At 38.7% G+C, this 23,415-nt stretch overlaps 1 protein-coding gene across 3 annotated transcripts in view; it reads right to left on the bottom strand.

The window, feature by feature from the left end:
• Window positions 1-6,310: 6,310 nt before the first annotated feature.
• LOC147331282 (TOX high mobility group box family member 2-like) overlaps window positions 6,311-23,415 on the bottom strand; it is an 85,896-nt gene continuing 68,791 nt past the window's right edge. For 2 of the 3 annotated variants that reach the window (XM_086293497.1, XM_086293498.1), the window contains exons 5-10: window positions 19,563-19,829; window positions 18,019-18,249; window positions 12,524-12,604; window positions 9,242-9,652; window positions 9,011-9,159; window positions 6,311-8,335 (exon numbers count right to left, since the gene is read on the bottom strand). In XM_086293497.1, the coding sequence (XP_086149623.1) occupies window positions 8,293-8,335; window positions 9,011-9,159; window positions 9,242-9,652; window positions 12,524-12,604; window positions 18,019-18,249; window positions 19,563-19,829 (1,182 nt within the window). In that variant the 3' untranslated portion in view covers window positions 6,311-8,292. The remainder of the gene's footprint in view (window positions 8,336-9,010; window positions 9,160-9,241; window positions 9,653-12,523; window positions 12,605-18,018; window positions 18,250-19,562; window positions 19,830-23,415) is intronic. The other variant, XM_086293499.1, reaches the window with a different exon arrangement.

The following is a 23,415-nucleotide window of genomic DNA, read 5'->3' on the forward strand; positions in this document are numbered from 1 at the left end:
TAAAATCTTATACGGACATTCATTGTTTCCAGAGGATGAATCACGACTTGTTTCACTTCAGCCAAAAGCTTTAAACTTAGTTTCAAAGAGAAAATGGTTCACTTGTCCTGTCTAACCCTGTTTTGATATTTTTCAGTAAGCCAACATTTGTTTTTCTGAACAGGCTCCAAAAGCCCAAGATGCTATTAATTAATGTGGAACAGAATATATAGCACTTCTGTAGTCATACTGGCTCCTCTAAATACTGCTACAAGCAGCATTAAATATACATGCATATAGTGTTTTATATAGTGCATTATTCTTTGTACTTTAAACTGCTCATCTACATCACACAGACAGTCTCCAGATAGGTTTGAAACAAAGAACCCTTTTTGCTGTGAGACAACAGTGCGAACCACTGCAACACATTGTCTTAAACGTCTGACACAGAGATTCTGCACACATCAAATGTAATAAAGGTTCAATTATTTTTGCAGAAAACAAATATTTATTAGTAAAAGTCACAACGTTAGATGGTGGCCCTAATCTGAATTTTTCCCTGTAGCTCTCAGTGAGTGATTGAGCTCAGGATGATTTTTTGAATTGAATCCCAAGTTAGAATTCAATCCACATTTTTCACCTGCTCCAAGCCTTTTAAGTCAATTTCTTAAAAACCAGGGAGACTGATTGAAAACACTTTAGACTGATAGAAAGTATCATTACTTGGAAGAGATTCAGTAAGGGATGAAACTAAAGAAAAAGAAGAAAAACATTCTTGTGTATTTGATTCTAATGAATGCAGATGCACCTGACAAAAATAAATGTCCCTTGGGAAGAAAAAAAAACAAGTTTGTCACACAGACATAAATAGAAAGTGAGAGGGTTTAAAGATAGAGCGGCATATTGGATTTGAAATATGAAAATTGCAATCATCCACAAAGCATTCTGGATTTTGCAGGTACACAAAAACTGTAATTGGTAAAAGAGGAAAACTACCTGAGCATGACATGCCATGCTTGAGACACAATGGAGTTCACAGTGATAACAATAAGACAACAAGGCAATCCAATTTGTCCTCCCTTTAATTTCCTTTGAACCAAACAGCATTCTAAATTGATTTCTTTTGCTCAGGAACTGACAAAAATATGACAATTTTCAGAGATCAAAAGATGCAAAGAGATATTCATCCCACCTCTTAGTTGATAGTGCAAAAACCTTAAAACTTTTTTGATTTGATGTTTCTTTCCAATTGTTTCCAGTGATTTGTTTGGTGAACAAAATTCTCACAGACATCAGGTCAATCACCCGAGATACTGAGTGTGACACACTGATTAAAGTGAGCTATAAAGGTCAATGTTCTTTACACTGGAGAATGTACTGCAAAGAAAAAAGGCAGTAAAGACATCTTCCAGCATAATAGTGCATCATCTAGCATTTAACTGTGGCTATCGTTGAAAAAGAAGCTCAGATTTATAAAAGATCAGAGAGATCTGAGCTGATGTCTTAGGCATGCTGACGAAAAAATGGACAAAAATTAAAAAGGAAAAAAATTCCCCATAATTTTTAAAAAAGAGATTCTGGGAAATATTTGCCATTATGAGCCACGAATTGCACACAGCCCTCATCTGCACTGACAGTTACTTGGTAAAATTATACATATACTTCGTGATAAAAGCATTGAATAAATGCTCAATTTTCTCTGCACAAAGAAGCAAGCTGTAAAAAGTTATTTTTCTGCAGTCGCATTGTGTTTGAAGTCTGTTGTTATCAGTGAAGTGGGGGAAAAAGAGTGGCCAAAAGAAATATCCTATCATTAAATTTATTCAAAAGTGTAATAAAAGAAATCACATAAACGTTTAATGAAGAAGCATGTCTGCAGCCTGCAGAACAGCTTGGGAAAAGACATAGTATGTTTAATCATACTAACTACGATTTAATTGGTTTGAACATCAAATTTCAGTATGAGAATGTCATAGTGGTTGCTGATGTTCCCTGAACAACAATATTATGTTCTTGTTATTTTTCATAGTCAAATTATACATTTAGACTTTAGATAATATAAAAGTATTTATGTCTATATTTTTAACTAGCTTACTTCATACTCCTCAGTAGATTACCAGAAATACTAGTCATTGCATACTAACCATGTAGCTATTTCATCTTGAATTCAGTCAGATTTATCCGATTAAATGGGTCAACAGAACAAACTAAAGAAATTATTCATATAACTGTGGGTGTAATGTAACACATCTGTCTGACCTTCATCGTTTGACGGCAGCTTCAGAGTAACGATAATATGAAACACAATACACTACATTAGCCAATGCTCAGCCAATAAAATCAGTGGTAAACTCTGTCAAAATATTACATGCAGTATATTGAATATGGTGGGCTGGACAACCTTGTTCCATTTTGCAGGATCTTTATTTTTCCCATATGTTGCATTTGATAATTACACGTTTGAAATGAGCAGTGTTTCTTGCGAGTGTATCACAGCAATGGTAAGATAAGTAAATCACTCTAATGTATAGTGATGCTATGTTTACTGTATATTGGCAAAGCATGTTCCACAGATTGGTTGCTATGGTGCTGATTTTAAGAACATAACTCCTTTTATACCAACCAAATGCTAGGACTGTCCATTATAAAACATGCCAAGATGTTGCACTATATAGAGTTGAATCCTTTCCCAATCCCATCATCAGACTTATTTTAACAGTGTTACATGCCATGTGCATGACAGACCCGAATACCTATCTTCCTAAGTAACTATATTGTATTTTCATAACAAGCCTTTAATCCCAAACATCTGGACAGGAACCTTATTACAATAACACAACCGTTTCTTTCTGACACTCTCTCCAGCATGCAGTTATTAGAGGATCTAAGGTGGAGCATGTGTGGGCGATATTGCTCAAATAGAGCAGCTGCAGTGTTTAACAAACATCTAAAATGACTGCGTATGTTTGGTCGTCTTTCTGTGGCTCCAGTCTGAGGTGATCCAGGGCATAAAGGGACTTGACTTTCACAGACGACAGCAGTGGTGATGAGAAAATAGTTATGTGTGCGGTTCATGATCTGACTCATCTCCACTTCAAGTCAAGACTTAAGAAATGCTGAGATGAAGAAATGTGAAACTTTATTATTTTACCTCTTAGTCAGTGAGAACTGCGGGTTTTTTACAGAGATGAGGGTTCTTGTCCCACAGCCAAATGAGTGGGTGGGACTGGGGGACAGGAACTGTGCTACCTATCAAAAAGGGTGTCATCTGGACACTACTGACTTAACACTCTAAACCACAATGTTCACATATACACAAAAATCGAAAGTGCAGTATGAGCTTTTGTACATCCCTTTTTCGTTGCAGTTTAATAGAATAATGTGTAGGAAATATGCATTGTCTGAAATGAATTACACTGTGACAGTGAACCAGACCTGCAACAACTAAGTTTTTGGTCACTCTTAGATTGTGAAACAAGCAGTGGACAAATGTATCAACAGTGATCTGCTCCCTGTTGATACAGTGAGCAGATCAACAAGCATGCCTTTTAAGTATCCATGTTGCATTGTGAAATAGAAAGCAAAAAGTCTAGTGTCTTACATTTGAAAATTAAAGATAATTATTTAGATCTGTTTTAGTGTTATACATACCAGACAGAAATATCTGCCTTCCAAGGTACTAAATCTTCCATTGTTTCATTAGTTAGTTGACATATTAGACACATTGATGTTAAATGGCTAATTACTTCGGAAAAGACATGGGGTGTTTATTAATTATTGGAGTTGATTTTTATTCATTAGCAAGTGGCAGCATCATAAAACAAATTTTCAACAGATTACTGCAAATATTTAGCTTGGCTATGATGCAGTAACAGTAATAACTGTGTAGTTTTTGCCATATAATGTCATGAAACCCACTTACAAGGTGTGAGGCAACGTTGCTAAATTGATATTGATACATTTAAATTTGAGTTAATCCAATCATAGTGAGAAACTCTTCCTCACCTGATGTATCACAATGAGTCTGAGGGGGATTTTAGATTTTTAAAAAAATGAACTCCTCATTATTGAACAGATATATGCAACCCGTTGAAACATTTGTTTGTAATATTGCAAAAAAAAAAAAAGACAGGAAACGGATAAAATTCGGTCACCACAAGACCTACCGAAGGGTTGCTAAAACTGACATAGCATATATGCTGGATTACGTAAATGTCTACAGGTGTGAAACCGCAAGTATGCTTTGTGCCTCACCTTTCTGATATATGTTGTAGCCCCATGTTTGCTTTAGTGTTTTGTGCAACAGCATGAAGCTGATACTTAGGTGAACCAACTCAAAAAGAGCTATCTATACACGTTTGTTTTGGGGGTGTTTTTGGCAAATTTTTAGTGTTTGATTACTTAGAAAAAGCACTTTAGCTCTTTTTTTGTAAAGAAAAGCAGAATAATTAGAAGATTTCATGTTAAATTGTTATTCGCGAATTATGCAGGAAATCTTCTGTTTTGTAGATTAACCAACACATTTTGTGCAGTACAGTCAGCATAAAAAAGAAACCTTAACTGATTCTCAACACAAAGCGAAACTCATTTCTTGTTAAAACCACCCACATTTCCTGCTGTTTGTTTCTCTTACCGCAGCACCAAAGTTGCAACTGAAACATTTTGTCTATATGCTGCAGTGGCTGGTCTCTGAGGGTTGGTGTGTTTGGAGTTCAGTTGCATGTAAGCGTTTTGTTTAACCATAGTACTGACCTTCTCACCTGTATCAAGCTAAACTCAAAGGACAGAGGGAAGCCAGTATCATGGAATCAGCTTCACCCCTCCCCCTCATTTAAAGTACACTGGTAATGAGCAAATATAGAAGAATTTTAAACCTAACAGGGGAAATTTACAAGTGTGTTGGTGATGAAAATTTTCCATCGCTGGCTATTCTCAACTTGCAGTCCAGGCTTTTTTGTAATATAAATAAAGAAAACAAAAGTTAATGCATGTACGGTGTGTTTCTAGCACTAAAAAACACTGGGTTATTTGGATCATAAAATATTTGAGGACACTGCACACATCTGTCCATATTGTCTGTCTTTGCATTTTTGCATGCAAAGATACTTTTGTGGTAGTTTTAACCTTTTGGACGACACATTAAAGATAAACTTTTAAAAGTTTCTCATCACCGTCTACTAGATGGATACCACACTGACCCCGTCTTTGTCATCCTGCCTGCTGTTACTCATATCATCCATTTAGTTGCAGCAGTGGTCTTTTCAAATCAATGGAAACCAACAAGACTGCTGCACTCACCTCTTCTCAATGGCATCCTCCACCATAAATTGTTGCCTTTCATTCTCTGTTGGCCTCATGACTTTGACTTTGGGATGAGGGATGGGATTAAAGGAGCTGATGGAAGTGTCAAATTGATATGGTCTTCTAGAAGTATTTACTACGGTATTACTTCACACAGTGATTGCAAGCACAGACTGAATTCACAGTAGAGCAGAAACAGCCTATTGTTACCACACCACTTTTGTATGCACAAATATACCTACAGCTAGAGAGGCAACACCCAAACATAAAAAAGAAGAAACACGCTTCCATAAGAAGATATTCATACGAGCACAAGACTGCATGCACACAAAAGGCACAGAGGCAAGTCTGTGTGTCTTCACCCAAAACCTCTTTTATCTGACACTACATTAAGAATGTATGACTGTGATTTTCATATAATGTGTGTCATATCACAAAGTGGCAGGTTTTCCAATTGTCCAATAATGATCTATTTGCCAATTCAATACTACTGAAGAAGAGACGGCAGGCAGACATAACATGAATAAAACATTGAATGAAGGGATCATGACAGTTCCATTTCAATCTTTCTTCCCCTCTCTCATAAAGTCTCTAAGAAGACTTGTGTGCAATTGGGGTAAAATCAGCACTTGGACGGTTGCCTGAGTTTGTATGCACATTGCATTCCTCTGTTCTCTTTATCTCACACTAGACGCCTACGATGCACTACTTTCACAAGCAAACGTCTTCTCGCATCTGCTCTCTTGTTTGTTAAAATAGTTTACTGGCAATATCAATGCTGGCTGGTGCACACTGTATCCATGGTTAATTAGTTGATGCCATTGGAGCCCTGAGTTGAATGTAAATTTAGGATACAAATATGTGACCTTCCTTGGTGCAAATGCAGTGTACAGTACAGAAAGTTGGGGGTGTTTGTGATTTTTTTAAAATAACTATTACCACATCTTTACAAAAGGTGTGATCATCTAATTAGAGAAGGAAAAAAACAAAAAGAGAGACATTAAGTCCGCAGGGAAAAGAGCAGGCGTGATCACTTTTAAACTTTTTAGTCTTTATTATGCAGGTTTGAAATAAAAGAAGCATTGTGACACAAACCGATGCTGCTGGCAAGAAAAGAAAAGAGCAGCACCCAAAATGTAAAAAATAAAGAAATAATCATTGTTGTGGTCATCAAACCAAAGAAAAGAAACAATAAAATAAGAATAAAAATATACCTCCATCATAAGAAGCAAAGGTGATCTACTTTATTTTATAAATAAGAACCTGTCAAATGGCTGATGGGCAACTAGCAGAAAACAATATGCTGATAACCATTTAAAATATTTATCATTACTGGCTTTACAAATAAAATAACTACAATTGGCAGGGTTTTTTTGTACACAACTTAAAAAGTTATAGTTTTGCAGCAACTAAAACTGAAATGATGCTACACTTAAAGAGATAAAAATGAGATGTCTTGTCAGCAAAATGCATTTCTGTTAATCACACAAAAGTTTAAAAAAAGATGAGATCAACACAACCAAACACCAACTGGAAAGTTATAAAAGTCACCGTAATGTGGCTGTGATGGCTCCATTCACATATTTCATTACTTCACTTCTCATTGTAGAAGGACACAAAACTGACATTATGGTCAGACAACATAACAGAAGGGTGGGGCAGGCATTTTGAGGCAATTTTTTTTCACCTGCAACATTACATCTCATTTTATTTCACAGCGCTTCTTTCTCTTTTTCTATCTCTTTGCTCTCTGTCTCTCACCTGGCTCTTTCCATTTAATGATCTGCAGGACACATATTGTGTATTCAGTTTTAGATTGAACTTTATTGGAAAAAAACACACCAGTGAGCACAGATTTAATGCAAGAATGAGAGTGTGAAATACTCCTCTGAAATCCAGCTGCACAAGGCTGTTAAAATTCACGAGAAAGACTCGACGCCCGAACGCTGAGACACTCCTGCACACATGTGTCCGTGCATGTACGCACATACATACTCAGCCGCACACGTCATGAATGTGGTACATTCTAACGTCCAGGCATGCATGCGCCCACAAACCCACCCCCACACACACACACACACACACGCACACGCGCACACACGCACACACAATGACTTACAGGTAATATTAAAGAAGAAACAAATCTATCTGGACTTCCAATTCCCAATTTGATCCCATAAAAGTGATATTTACAATCACACTGTGACAGCTCATAGACCTCAACAGGTCTTTAATATTAAAAAAGATTCTTTTTGTTTTGTTTCTCTTCCCCACCCAGACTTTTGTATTAATTTGCAGGCCCTTAAGCAAAGCTACGATAACATCAAGGCCTGCTAGAACCTACTAAATGTTAATATTTCTCTATAGAACAGGGCCCATCGCTTACTGGCAAAAAAAGAGGAACGGCTTTGCAAGCCAGAAATAAATAAAACAGCATCAATAACAACAAAGAAAGGAAAAAAACAAATGGAAAATAAAGCGATTAAAGGAAAGGAGTATTTTTCTTTCTTCTCGTTCTAATTAAAGCTGGATGGGGTCCCTGAGGGGACTTTATGGTGACACACGAGAGAAGTGCTCTGCAGCCCGGCCTGTATCAGAGAGGGGGCAGAGACACACAACTCAGAAGGTGGGAGAGGGTCGGGTGGGTAGGGCGTGGGGGGAGGCTTTATAAGTGCTTGGCAAATTTCAACAGCAAGAGGACTGCTAATACATTAAGTGGTACAGACAGTAGTCATCAAACTCTGTTCACAAGTTCTAGAAACTGAGAAAAATAAAAATTACACTGACAAAAAAAGGTGGTGACGTGTGTGATTGTGTGTGTGAAGCGGCATGTGTGTGTTTGCATGTGCGTGTGTGTGTTTGTATGTCAAGTGTACACTGCATGTAAGTGTGCACGTCAGAAGAAGAAGAAGAAGAAGAATGGGAGGGTTGGGGGAGGAGTGGGGGAGTGGAATAGGGGATGAGAGTAGACTCCTCTGTGTCGTTTTTGTCGACAGAGTATCATCTTCAGTTTCAGGTGAGGTAGAGTGGCTTGTCCCTGCCTATCATGTTGCCACTGGAAAAAAACAAATAAACAGAAAAACGGAAAATCAAAAACAAAGGCACAGTTTAGATTATGAGTCACACTCTACAACTCTACAAAATAGAAAGGAAGAGGGAAATCAGAGGTGCATTTTTCCTTGATTGCATGATCGTTCTCTGGTGGTGATTATTTAATTTTTCTTAGTTTGTTTCTCAAAACAAACCCTCTTAATGAAATAAAAATTGCACTGTAATTGAGCATGAACAGCACTATTGACTTACGATATCTTCCAGTGCTGCAGGGCTGCGCAGTTTGCCAAATCATTTAGTATAATAAGAGTGAAAACTTGTGTATGGAACTTGTTTTTTTTTCTCTTCTTTTTACTGCTGTCTGACAAACACATGACAAGCTCTATTATCTCACCATTACCTCTACAGCTGTCACCCCCGTCTCAATGGAACAGAGCTGACAATTTTCAACACTTACTTTGCAAAAGCAGTGGAAGAGACATCTGCTGCCATAGCTATAATTATACTATAACTTATTTCTGCAGGAATTCTGGTCTAAGGGCAAATGCAACCTAAATTATGAGGTAAATATGGTGTCAAATTCCATTCTTTAATTGAGGCTTTTTACCATTAAATGTAATTAGTTTGTCTGTGTTCCACATTTATTTAACACAATATGATGTGAAGAATTCCCACTGACCTGCAGTGGTTGCCACACTCCCGATTGCAGTATTCATTGTCCCAATCATGGGTCTGAGCCACTCCAGGGCCTGGACCAGGGCCAGGAGCTCCTGGAGACTGGGAACCCCCAATGCTCTTCTGGTACTCTGACTGGAGGTGGGAAAAACCCTATAGGGAGTACATTAAAATTAGGCACACATCTTAAATTATAATCTCCTAGCAGCAGACGTGTCTTAGTTTGTCACTATACCTGCTGCCCTGGAGGTGGGGAGTGAAGAGAGGCCTGAAGCCCCATCTGGTGAGAGATGATTGACTGGGACTGGACCTGCTGCATGCGGATAGGCTGGTTGAGGAGTGAGCTCTGGTGCAGGGAGAGCTGCTGGTGGGGGTGAAGTGGTGGGCTGATCTGGAAGGAGGAAGGGGGAGAGGCACTAATGCTGGGCAGCATCTGCGATTGGCTGAGTGTCTGCGACAGAGTGTGGCGAGGGGCGTGTCCTGCATAGCTCTGCAGGTCAGTAAGTGGGAAGGCCCCAGGCCCCAGGTATGGCGATGTCGGCTGGGGAGGAGGTGGCACACTGTACAGCGGCGGGTTGCCTGGCATCATATGTGGAGAAGCCTGACTTGTCTGGGCACTTTTTGTCTCCACGGGGTCATTATATGTCTTAAAGAGAGAGAAAATCAAGAACAATAGTTACACTCCATGTAACAATGTGTTAACTCTTATGGCTTATTGCAGTACAACATAGAATCCAGTATATATTCCTGGGGAAGACACTGAGCCTCGAGTTTACCAGTAATAAGCAAAATGCACAAGCTGTATATTGCAAATAACACCCCTACTATTTCCATAGGAATAAAGACAGTAAGTGCTACACTTGATTAATCATCATCAGCAAGTCTATAAAAGATGTATAAAAGCACTGTACAGTGAGAAAGATTATTCACACTATTCAAGACAGCTGCCAGTCATCCCAGAAGTGGACATCCCATCAAATATACCCCAAGGTCAAACCATGCAATGCAAGAGATACTTCTCAGAGTCTACAGGCTTCAGCGTGCTAAATGTTCAAGTTTATGGCAGTTTAATTAGAACAAGACTAAACAAGTATGGCTGGTATGGAAGGGTTTCCAGGAGAAAGTACTTTCTCTCTAATAAGAACATGGCTGCAATGCTTAGGTTTGCAAAGTTGCACCTGAACAAACCACAACTTCTGGAACAATGTCCTTGGGACAGACAAGACCAAAGCAGAGATGTTTGGTTTTCAAAACCCAAAAACAGCCGATCAGAAACACACCTCACACCAACTGTCAAGCACAGTGGTGTAGGGGTGATGGTTTTGGTTTGTTTTGCAGCCACAGGACCTGGGCACCTTGCAGTCAGTGAGCTAGCTATTCTAGAGTCAGATGTGAGGCCATCTGCCTGACAGCTAAAGCTTGGCCAAAACTGTCATGCAACAGGACAATGATCCCAAGCAAAGCAGCAACCTCAACCTCAACCTGATTGAAATGTTTGTAAGCACCGTAAGAGAACTGTGCATAAACAAAACCCCACAAAACATCAATAAAATGACGGTTGTAAAAAATAATGGGCTGAATTCTTTCCTTAACAATGTGACAGACTGATTAATACTTACAGAAAATGATAACATTCAAGTTATTTCTGCTAAAGGTGGTTTTAGAAGCTACTGAATCATGGGGCATACTTAGTTATTCACACTTTTCCAATTTAGCTTAGTGTTTGTTTCATAAACAATCCCATTCTTCATTCTTTCTGTTTTTAATGTATTAAATCACCCAGCCCCGCCCACCTCCACTGCACTCACATGCAGTACACACACATCTGCTCTGCAGACTGTTCTGTCTCCCTTTTTTTTCGTGGAGGAAAGTGTATGTCTATCTATGAAATGCATCCAGTATTTCTCATTAACTGTCGGACTGGTTGGAGTTATATGTGGTGGTTTGCTACTTTTTTATGGCTTCCATCCATCCAACTGAATCCCTGAAATAATCAATGGAACGGGAATGAATGGATGGATAAAGAAGAGAGACAGCCACATTCGCAGGGTCAAGTGGAAAATGAAATGCTAAAAAAAATGAAGTGAGGGGAGAGGAAAAGAGTGAGATAATAGATTTGATCTGTGTCAACTTGAGACTTGCAGACATTTAAGTTGTGTATTGCAGCAGAAGGATTTACAATAAACAATATTTAAGTTGAAAGATGGTTTGCAAATACTGAAACGAATACAATATTTAATATAAAGTGCACCTTTTTAAAATGTAAACTTTTTAAATTTTCAGTGTGGAGTTTTTTGGATTGAAACAAACATGAGAGAAATGACATGGCATATAGTGGGTAGCTATGAAACTTTAGTTTGTCTTTTCTCCTCACAAACAAACTAACATGAGTCACAAAACAAAAAGGCAACAGGTGCACGCTTAAGAAGTGAATCTTTCAAATGAAGCTCCAATTACCTCCAATTCCACCCACCCCGATTCACTCTGAAAAGACCCCTTCATTGGTAATTTAAAGAAAGAGAGTCGTGGTGAATCATGAGATTCAGCTCTGCATTCAGATTGGCTGATCCTGAATGAGTGAAGGAGGGTCTGCAGGCTTATTTTAGTGAGTCAGATTTTTGACTGGCAATCTACCAGCATATAGTATCAATCAAGCCCCTGTATAGGAGCAATGACATGAATGTCTAATTGCAGCAAAGACAAGAGATGAGAATAGTCTTTTTAGCTGAAAGTATGCCACAGTGAAGAGGCTGATGAATTAACTATTCATGCCTTAATCAAGGTGCTTGTTTTCGGCCCATGAGCATGAGAGGAAGTGAGGCGCTGTGCTTAGTGGAGACAGGAGGAGGGAGGGAAAAGAGGAGGGGCTCGGTATATGCTAATGCAATTTAGAGTTGTATTTAAAAAAAACACAATGCAGAAAGGGAGAAATGAAATGCTGAACACCTAAAGACTGATATCCCTGTACCATCACGACTGTAGTACAGACAAACCAATGAGGAGTAGTCTAGCAGCTTTTTTAAGAAAATAATTAGGAATTGTTTTGTTTTTTACACAAGCATTGATAGAAATATGTTAATGTGCTGAGCTAAACTGTAGTAACCTGCATCAAAGAGAGAGCGGTAGTTGTGCGCAAACCTCAGGCAACACATTAGTGGCGCATCAGGGAGGACAGAGGATAGCAAATGACAGGTAATGTCCACTTCTACTTTTGCACATGCACAGCGATGAGCGTACACACGCACGCAAACACACACGCATGTACTATTACTTTCCATTTCTCCCCAGCTTCCAAATCGGGTGTGTTTGAGGCCTAATTTTCACTGTTCTCCTGTGAGCACACACACAGGCTCCTTCTCTCTCTTACACATACACACACATATATATGCACAAACATAGCTCAGTGCAGCTTGTGGACCCTTTCCATGGAACAAAAGTGAAAGGAATTCTGTCTAATTTATCATCCCTTATATCGCCGCTGACCCATGTATATCAAAGACGTGACCCCTGCTGTTACCTTGGAAACCAGACTGGCTCTGTAGGCGGCCAGGGCTTTCAGGTACTCCTTCTTAGCAGCCTCTGTTTTCCTCTTGTAGCTCTGCAGGAACAAACACAACAACAACAACGATTGATTACAAGGTGATGTGAAAGGCTAAAATGACCCTGTGGTCCACACTGACTGATGTGAATGAGATTTTGGGAGTCATGGTGTGATTGCGTGACCCGGCGGTGTACTCCTTGATGAAAAGCATATCAAATGCATTCACTTCCCAGTTATCAGGTCAGGGAGATTTGACCATCTGCATGATGTTTGCGTATCTGAAAGTAGTTCTTTTTCTTCAGAATATCCAGAATGAAATGTGCATAAAGCTTGTGCACAATAGCGTGAAAATAGTTAGAAATTCTGCTGAGTTAAATGAGGAGCGAGATGCTGTTTGTCATTTTGTGTACTGCTTTTCTGTCTCTTCCTCTATTAAGGCTGTTGCTCATCTCTTAATCAGAGCTGATGTCCCAGCAAATCATTCAGACGAGGGGGAAAAAAAATAAATAAAAGAATTCAAAACAGCATTAGCAAAGGAGCAATCTCAAGCCTTCTGAATGAACCTCAAATGATGCGTTAAGACAGGGAATTCGAATTAATGTCATCACATGTCACTCACAGGCTCTTTATGGCTGCCAGTGCCTTTGTGATGCAGGAAAAGCAAGTTGCAAAAAGTCCATCCTTAAATCGATAAGGAAGACTCAGATCTCAGCTCATCTCGGGAACGTTTTCATATAAAGGAGAATGTACGTTTGTGCGTGAGTAAATGCATCGGGTAATTACTGATCCTCAGCGAGGAGACTGTCTGTGGCTCTGTGGACGGGGTCATTTCCTTCAAAGAGGTGGGGTACGATAACCATTAAGCATTCATGCCTTGCCAAATGCGCATAGGCTGGCAGCCGCTAACACGTACAGTCGATAAACAAACAGACATACACAAAGAACAGCAAACAAACCGGGATGACGGCGGATACAATCTCATGCTCAAACAGCTGATGTTTATCCACTCATTCATCCTTATTTACAATATCATAATTGTTTTCCTTCTGTGATAGACACTTTGGAACAAGAATGGATGAATTAAGCACTCATCCAGACTTTAAAAATAAAAACAAGCAAAAAAAATCAATCAAATTAATAATGATGCCCATGAGGAAATTCATTGAAAAAATAAAAAATAAAAAAATAAAAATGGGCTTACCCATCACCTCTTATAGACTGACAGACCCATGGTTGCTTCTTTAATAACCCAAACTACTCCCAGCAGCTTTAATTTCAAATTAATTTAACACAGCTAATGATTTGCGCAACGATGGATACTTTTAAATAAATTACCATGCCTAAGGATGTCTAATTATTCCAAAGTGGGCGGATTCATTAGCAATTGAAGCCGTCAAAGGCTGCAGGTCAGTATGAATAAAAAATAACAAAGCTGCAAGGAGAGAGCATATGCCTCTATCGTAATCCTGACACAGAGGTGTCCCGGCTGAATTAGCCCCTAATTGTACCTTAATGAAATGTTCTTGTTTGATAACCAGTTAATTACAGGAGACAATAACTCTGCACCCTGCTGACACTGAAGAGAGTGATTACTCTACGACTGAAAGACCCGACGATTGGTAAGAGGAGAAGTAGGAGGAGAGGAAGCAAACGGGAAGCAAAATGGAGGAGAAATAGGCAGAGGCACATTAAAACCAAAGAAAAAAAAGCACAACAGTGTTTGAATACTAGACAAAGATGCAGAAAATGGACTAAAATAGTTGAATATTGCATGACAGATTTTTAAACTTAACACAGAGAAGGAGTTTATTATCTAAACATGCCATCTTTTCAAACTCACAGTGTTCTTTTCTTTCCTCCCTTTCTCCCTGGTACAAATCTACAGACTCAATTAAATAATACTAAGGTTTCTCCTCCCTCCTCCCCAAATCCATTATCACTGTTCCCCCCCATTGCAGTAAAAACTGAAAACTGATCTTAATCTTAAATAACAAAAACAAGAAAAGTGTTCTTTTGTGTTTCTAGGGCAGCTTTAACATGTAGTCACCTTGAGGGATAGCACAGCCCAAATAATGCATTGATCTTGCACTATAAAGCAAAGGCCTTTGGGAATTAAAAAGCGCTGTATAGTGTGCAAACTATGAAAACAGCTTAATAAAAAAAGAAAATATGAACATAAACATGAATTTAAAAACAAAAAACAAGACTTTGTTCTGCCAAACCTAAGGGCGGCACTGGAGAATCCACAACAACACAAGCAAAGTGGGAAAAATGCACACTGAAGCGTAACAAAAAGAATCACAGAAGGAACATAAATCACAACAATGAAACTTTTGATCGTTTCTTCAATAAACTACAGCAATAAAAAACGCTGCCTTCAGTGCACTTATGTGAATTTTGCTGCACTGTGTGTTTGACGAGCGCTATAGGTAATTGGAAACAGGGGCTGTGATCTAGTTAAAACAAAGCTGTGTGTAGGGGAAGGGTTGTGTTTACATTCTGGAGGTCCTGCATGGCTCCAGAGGGTCTGACTGTGACATGAGAGAGCACACCTCGTGGGTCCGGAAGAGACAGCCAGGACATGACAGCCAACAATTAAGTAAGTACATGTCTTGGAATTTTTAGGCCTTTTGACACTTTGTACAAGCAAACATTTGACTCTCTTTAATAAAATCTCTACAGATACTGTAAATGCAGGATTCAGATCTACGGTTTGACCAGGTCATACCAAAACCTTTCATTTCTACTTTTTAAGTCATTACTTATAGTTTGCCTTTAACTTTTGGATAGAAGGCGTCCCATTATCTTCAAACAGTCCTGGATATGATGCACAATTCTATTTTTTTCATTAGCAAATACTGCAGGCTGCCCAGTCCCTGAGGCAGCAAGCTAGTTCTCAGACTAAGCTAGAGGTGTAGCAGTTGTAATAATTTTCTTCTCCTGTAACACTGTGTTTGGCTTCCACCGAGCATATCAACTGGTCATTTCTCTAGAACACATTTTTGTCTTTACCTTTTTGCTCACTCATTAACTCTAGTTTTGCTTTAATGTTTGTTTTAGGACAGCAGGACTCAAAATGCGCATTCTTCTGGTCTCCTTGGATGCAAAAATGCATTTTGACCGTAGATTCTGTAATGAAATTTGAGGGTTCTTGGACGTGTTTGGCATCAAACAGTTTTTGGAGAAAGTGGCAGTTGTTTGTAATCTACCCTAGTTGAAGACAACCGTCCCTGCAGTGAAATTACTTATTTCAAATAATTTGGAGACCAATTTAAATCAGTTTGAAGGAGCTCTTTAGCTCTTGGTATTATGGCATCCTGTAAAAACAGAAAACCCAAAAACAGGACATTGGCATAAAATCTAGTTTATTCCTCAGAAGGTACAATACATGTAGGGGTTCACTTACTTTTGTATGTGACCAGTGTGTTTTTTATTTATTCAAATAACGAAAATGACTACCAAGCTCAAATTTATGTCACATTTATTCATTTTTTTTCAAAGGGGATCAAATGTTACCGAAAATGTTTAGGATACGAGCGCATTGTGAATGCATTTTACTATTATATTACCAACCAGCAGATGTGAATGCAGTACGCTATAATGTCCTTTCATGAATTTATTTCATTATGAAAGACCAGGACAGAAATTTTAATGACTTTAATGAGGATTAATGTGCACTAGCTGAATTGGTTGTACTCTGTAAATACACGGTTATCAAGTTTATCCATTTGCTGGCCTGGAATAAATGACAGTGCTAGTCAGTGAGAATAATTAGAGCACTCACTGTGTTATTGCCCAGACAGGCTACTATATTTTATTCCATAATGACATCATTACCTCAAGTTAATTATGTGTCTTGCGAGGTGACATGTTTGATTAAACACATGAATGCACAAACAAATCAAAAAATTAACTGTGAAATGGCATGCTAAATGGCTGGATTTTAATGATGGAATTGCCATATTATTAGTTTTGTCTGTGCTCCCAGGTAGAGCTGTGAAGGACAAATGCATAAAGCATGAGATGAAGACAGACATACAGAGACAGAAAGAAAGAGAGTTGCATCTGCAGTGCAAAATCTAAGGTGAATAAGAAACCGGGACACGAGGGGTTAAGCAGCACAAACAATAACATTTCAGGAGAAGATGTCCTTGAGGCAAAACCAAGGACAAGGCAATTGCTAATCTTGTATTCCCAGCATGATCAAATCACCAGGCAACAGATATAAATAAAAGGACAGGAAATGAGGAATTCACATTCAAGGGTGTCAGCAGCGAAATGAAGATTCATGGTGAAGAGCCCTGGTGAAGGCGGCAAAAATTAACTGCAAATAAAAGGGACAGACGGCCTCCAAAGTCCAGCGTATGAAGTAGGTTTGGTGGGAGAAAAACACACATGCTAGATAGGGTCTGGTAGATGGTGGCTGGGGCTGGGGGGAATGGGCTGCACTTTGTCATGGAGACAGGTGCTTTTATTTGACACCCAATAGGCTGCGCCCTGACTGGATATTCTAAAAATATGAGTCTGCGCATGATCATCAGACTGTCTCGTTTTTCATTCATTTCACACCATCATTTGTTACCACAAACACACAGACAAAAAAAAAAACCTTTGACTTTGCCTGTTGGACTGGAATGTGGAAAATGAAATAGAGAAAATGTGCTGGACAGGAAACCTCTAAACTGCAGTACGTGTTAATGCAGTTTCATATGCACAGGTTGGGTTATAATAAAATCCAATTGACCATTCAGTTCAGGTAAATATAGCTGCACTGCTGGTGGTTAAAATCTTTACAAGTCCGAGTGCAAGAAAATTCACTTTATAAAATAAAAGCATAAAATTTTTTATTTGCTTCACTCTCATGCAAGCTGCAATCACTCAGAGTGGCAGGTAGTTCTTTAATTTTAGAATCAGAATTACAAGTTTTTACTGATGCATTATTCAACTTTCAAAAAAACGGGTTGCTCATTATAATGGCGAAGCCAAGGAAAATTATCACCAGCTAAATAAAACTCAGTATGTCCATCAACAATTGTTGGAACCCAAAAGCAGATCTAGAAGGTGAGTGAATACTGAACTTGTAATTGTTAGGTAGGCAGACGCAAGCTGCTCAATGTGTAAATAGGCATCTGTTTTTCTTTGTTATGCTTTTTCTTTTTTCACAATTTTACCACGCTGGCATCATCCTAAAAGGTGATAGTAATGCATCCCAGCTTATTTCTTTTTCTCTCTTTTGTCTTTAAACGCTTTTCATTTGCAAGCTACATTTTTATGCTCCTTCTCCTACTTAAATGATATTAACCTCTTGCCATCGGGTAGTCACAACTGCCGCAAGGTCAAAACTGTTTCAGTTTTTATGGAGTGAATTTATAACTTTTGCGAGGTTTTTTTTTTTAGATGTTTGATAAACAACAAAAAAAGCTCTTTCCAGAACTCATAGTGTATATACATGAATATTAAACGAAGCCTACCTGTTTTTGCTCCTCTCCCAGACCATCCCACATGGAGGCTACTATTTTGGATACGTCTCCAAAAGTGGCATTGGGATTCTGTCCTTTAATGGCTGCCTGAGTGTCTCTGAAGAACAAGGCGTAGGCCGACACAGGCTTTGTAGGCTCGTTTGGATCCTTCTTCTTCTTCTTTTTTTGGGGTTTGGGCTTGGGCTTCATCATCTCCGAAGACGGTCGCTTCTCACCCGTGATCTGGAAGACCATCAGTGGCACAAAACAAAAAAACAAAACAGCTTATTGACACTGAAAGTGAGTCTACTAATTCGACTCGGAATGAATAATTGCATTGCTGATGAATGCTTATAGCGCTGCGCCCAGGTGAAACATGTAAGCTTCATTAAATCCTTAATTTCTTTTCTGTGTTCAATACCCAGTGTTTGGATATTGCAGCAATGATTCACCGACAGTAACAATTTACACACACAGACTCTGGTTGACAGCAGTTTTTCTCCCTGCCTTACTTTGTCAAAAATAACATCTGTTATTTGAATGTATCAAACCTTTTCAAATCTTTATTTTGCAGTTGTTCAGCAAGTCATAAATTCTGAATTTTCATGCTAGGGGTGAAAGGAATTTTAAATCGCCTGCTGTATCTGCTCTGGCTTTGATGTGGTCTCAGAATGAATTGGAGAGAGCAAATGGAATTACTTACTGATAGGAGAGATGGTAATCATTTTTATTCACACAGCACAGCAGAGATGCATAGGCTGGGAAATATATATTTTTTAAACTAAAGGATCCCCTTCTTGTTATACTGTATCACTGTGAGCTGGCAGCTAAATACACAGATGAATCTGAAACACTGTGGAAGTGGCAGATTCAATTATACACTCATTCACATTCCCCTGACAGAAACGAAGCAAATCCACAGAGACATTGGTTGGTGGGCAATTTATAAAAGCAGTTTTACAGATTTACATAAACCAAATGAATGTAAACAACTATCCTTCTCTTCTTATTTAAATGAATGAGTGATTTAAATGAAGGAGTGGTTGCTTTGGAACCAGACTGTAACTGAGAACATGGTAAGGCAGTGACAAAGTTGGGGAGGACTGGCAACAGATCATGTTGTTGTTGAAAAAAGCGCCAATTAAAACATGTCTCACATCTTCATTCATTATAGAAATTTAAAACGGGTTTAATATCAGCTCCTGTGTGTCTAACAATAAGCAGCAAACCTAGATTAGAATGACAGCTATTCACTAAAGTAACATGGAAAACAGAATTTCCTTTTGCTATTAGGGCATAGATTTTGAACTTTTTGAAGAGATTAAAAGTAAATATCTCAAAAAGTTTCTTTTTTCAAAGCATGAAAGGAAAAAAATAGACATAGCTCCAACTCCAGCAATGTTCAAGTTTTCGAGGCAGCCAAATAACCCAAGCTCAAGCATGCCTATTCCTGCGTTCCTCTTAAACAACACTGCGGATTACATGTTAACAACCTGGTACAAGCACTGCCAAGCCTTTATCGCCACTACTACATGCCAGAGAAGCCACACCAGTACCTTCAAATGAGGATCAGTCTCCTCTTCCTGATTGGAGCTTGAAGGTGAGGGTGTGGCCGATTTACTTCCGGGAGGTGAGGGGGAACCATGAGGCACTGCACTCCGGCTGACCTGTGGGTTTAGCTGGGATAGTGCACTCATGGGGTTGGGCAGTATCGGAGGTGAGTTGTTTATCAGGGTGTGGTTACGGGCGGGGTCATAATGAGCGCCATCAGGATGCTGGTGATGGTGTTGTTGTTGGTGGTGGTGCAAAGCCATCTCCTGCATCTGGGGTGAGAGAAGAACACCAGCTTTACTATCTTCTCTATTTAAAACTCCTGACTGCCAATTAGCCAAATATGCAAATGTTTCGAAGTGGAGATGACATGTTCTAATTGGAGAAATTGTGTATACTGTATGTGTTGGATAAAATATAAATATAATACAATGAACTATGCGCAAAACGTTGGGATTGCTAGAGGGAGTTGTCTTTTGGAAGAAAAAAGAGGTCTCACAGATAATCTCAGGCTGAGAGGTTTTCTTTCTTCACTGTCTCACAAAATTGCAGCTTTTTAGCCAGATTACTTGATCTGAAATTGACTTCAACACTGAGGTTTGTGGAGGGTCTGAACTGAAAATTAGATGCATAATAAGTGAAACATCTAAACTAAAACTAATCAAAACAACTAAATGCAAGATTAAATCAAGGGGCATGCTTGTTCTCTAAATGCTAACGACTTCTACTGTTAACTACTCCGATACGAAAAACTAAAATGGACTGTCTTTGACATCCCTGACTGATCTGAAGCCTGGAAATTTTTGGCTTATTGTTTCCTGACATTTTTGACAGTTAGCAGAACCAGAAAATACTTTGAATACATGATTGCTGGGAGGGAGCCTGATGTTTGGTGAGAAAGCAGAAATTAAGCAAAATGTATACTTTAAGAAAGACTGAGAGCTCAAAGCAGCAATAATCCATCCATCCACTGATCCATCCATCCAGCCATAATTAAAATTTTTAAATCGATAAATTGATCACAGTTATAAAGCTACAAAGAATGCCAGCAAACCCTGTAGTTCGCCTGTGAGACTTACAGAGTGTTGAGCATCTTTTGAGCTCCATATTTTTAATGGGGTTTAATGTTGTTTACAGCCACAGCAAACAAAATCAGCAACACTGCTCTAAAATCAGCTGCACACTACCTGTGTCAGACACACACAGGTAGAGACTCCAAATAAATGTGTGTGTTAGTGATTATATGTCTGTAGTATGTTCTGCTACACAGCTGGCCACACACAGAGTGCATGTTATAATTTAATAAGGAGAAAATCAACTTTACAAGTTAGCACCTTTTTTTAACTGCATCCAAGCATGTAAAAGCCACTCAGTGAACTGTATCCCAAAGCAATTTTGCACTGTTTAACCATTCATCCATATAACACACAGGCTTATCAGTGAAATCAGATTTCAATTACAGCTGAAAGTACAATTAAGGTTCCTATTGACTGCTACAGGCACCGAGTGCAGGCCCCTTGGACACAGTAGCCTGTGTAGTATTGAGGTTAAGATTTCCTCATTTACTGCTTCTGAAATTTTTTTTCTTAGTATTTGAAAAGCCAGATGTCTCAGCACCTGGTCAAGCAATCACCGAGTCAGTGGTATGAATGAACTGAGATGTTATGGTCATTGTGTTGTAAAAAGGAAAAGAAAATGTATTGCCAACACTTCTATAAGCACAAGCAGAAAAAACAGTTGTAAACTGCTGGGAATGTCCCAGGAAAATATACTTTAGTGGTTACAGAATCAGGCTCATAAAGTTCTGTTCTTAGCCATCTAATAAGATCATCAACAGCAACGACATCAAAAGCTTTATTTCAAGATTCATCAGAACAGAACATGAACACAGACCAAAGGATGCTTTTAATGCTGGCATAAATGGGAATGTTTGGGAATTTACAGATCAGAAAGTGATGAACTAGCATTTGTTAGCTCTTTTAAACATTTATGAGTTAAATAATACATTACACATTAGTGCAGTGCTAAAAAGATCAAATTTAAAGGGCTCGAGCATATGAGGTCTTGATAAACACGAGTAGAGGTTCAGAGATGAAGGCTCAGCACTCTAATCATAATTGGTCCCAGTAGATTGGTAGAATAAAAATGCACAACAAAGTAATGTTGTGAGCAGCTCTGGCCTGCTTTGAAAACTCGTAATATTCACACGACATTAGATTCTGTGTTTGCCTCAGCAGCTGCTCACAAAAGCCAGCAGTGAACAAAGACATTCGTTTTGCATTTCAAATAACCAAGCTCAAACCTCCCCCATCCATGACAATCTCCAACTTCCAATCATAATTCAAAACACCATCACTACACTTCTTAAAACATGAGGAAATAGCTCCAGCAAAATAAGTAGTCAGACAAAAAAAGGAAGGAGGAAGGAAAATGGAGTAAAACGAAGGAAACAGAAATCCATTAATTTTCCATTTTCCATGGACTTGCTCTTTAAGGGTCCTCACAAACCAAGAAGCACTGAAAAACCAATTAATCAAACATGAATGGCCTATCATAGCTATAGCAGATGCATTTCCATAGCAACAGCCTCCAGGCAAAATTGTCACCCTTTAATCTGAGTCACACCATGTTTAATGTAAACAAGAAGGAGACATGCAGAGCAGCGGAGTTCACAGGGGGAAGACGCCACAGCGTCGTGAATATTTGGCCAGCCCCACAACAGTAGAGACAATAGATAAATAAATAAACAGGATTTACAGACACGCATGCATTGCTTACTAGGGATAGTAAAGTTAGTTGCAATGTTTCTTCCGTTACTATAGATAAGAACAAACCAACAAACAAAAAAAATAAAAAAATGCAAAAAACACTGACTCTACTTGCTATTTGTTTACTTAATGGGTATTTATTTATGTTTGCTCTCATATTTCATGAACCCCATTTTCATTAAAGCTGCATGTTCCGTTCAAGCTAATGAAGCAGCAAGTCATCAGGAAGCACAGAAACACCAAAACTATTCCACTCTTTGTGAAGATAATAACACAAGATGTTCTATATAAGGATGAAATTGTCCCATTCCAAAGTATGAAAGACTGACTTATCTTCTTATAGTTACTAAAACCAGATATAACAGATCCTGAACTCATTACTCAAGACACCCCCACTGTGATAATTTAATTGTAATTTCAACATCCTGTTTGAAATTGTCTCAGAGTGCGTTTAGTTTGGCTTTCACCTGTGTGAGACAGAAAGACCAAGAAGTTATCACATAGCGCCATCAAGCTAGAGCTAAATAAAGCTAGTGGCAGACGGCTGTATAAATATTATGAAAGAATCTGACAAAGGTTGCTGGTTGCCATAGGTACTGTATGCTAATTCTTATTGGTATCATCCAAGAGGCTAGAAAGAGGTGGGAGTGCACAGTGAGTAACAGGATTTAGTTGGTCAGTGCTCTTTGCAGTTAGCATGTAACACATACTGACTTTCCATGGAGTCTTGACATTAAGAGCACTGGCTTTATAATCTGTGACACAACATAAAAATCATGTTATCATTTTGAGTGAGTAAATCTGATAACTCATCTAAAATTTTGAATGTTTTTTTTAATACTTTTACAGTGTTGGATTCCTGCTCTCTGCTGGGTATTGCTGTATCTGTGCTTAACCTTCAGAAATGTAGCTGTTTTCTGTACAACACCAAGGAAATACGCCGCGGTAAAGCTAAAAAGAGAAAACATGAGAAAAAGTACAGAAACTATAAGAGAAAAAAGCCACACGACCTAAGTAGTAAAATCAAAGTTAGCAAAGTTAGCGAGGGGACAGTTAGGTATTACTTTTTGGTGACGAGCAGCCAGGCAGA

Source organism: Aulonocara sp. 'chitande type north' Nkhata Bay, linkage group LG5 (genome assembly GCF_057382095.1).
Source record: "Aulonocara sp. 'chitande type north' Nkhata Bay isolate Kocher_YH1m ecotype deep benthic linkage group LG5, A_spYH_male_GT1.1, whole genome shotgun sequence".
Classification (NCBI taxonomy): domain Eukaryota; kingdom Metazoa; phylum Chordata; class Actinopteri; order Cichliformes; family Cichlidae; genus Aulonocara; species Aulonocara sp. 'chitande type north' Nkhata Bay.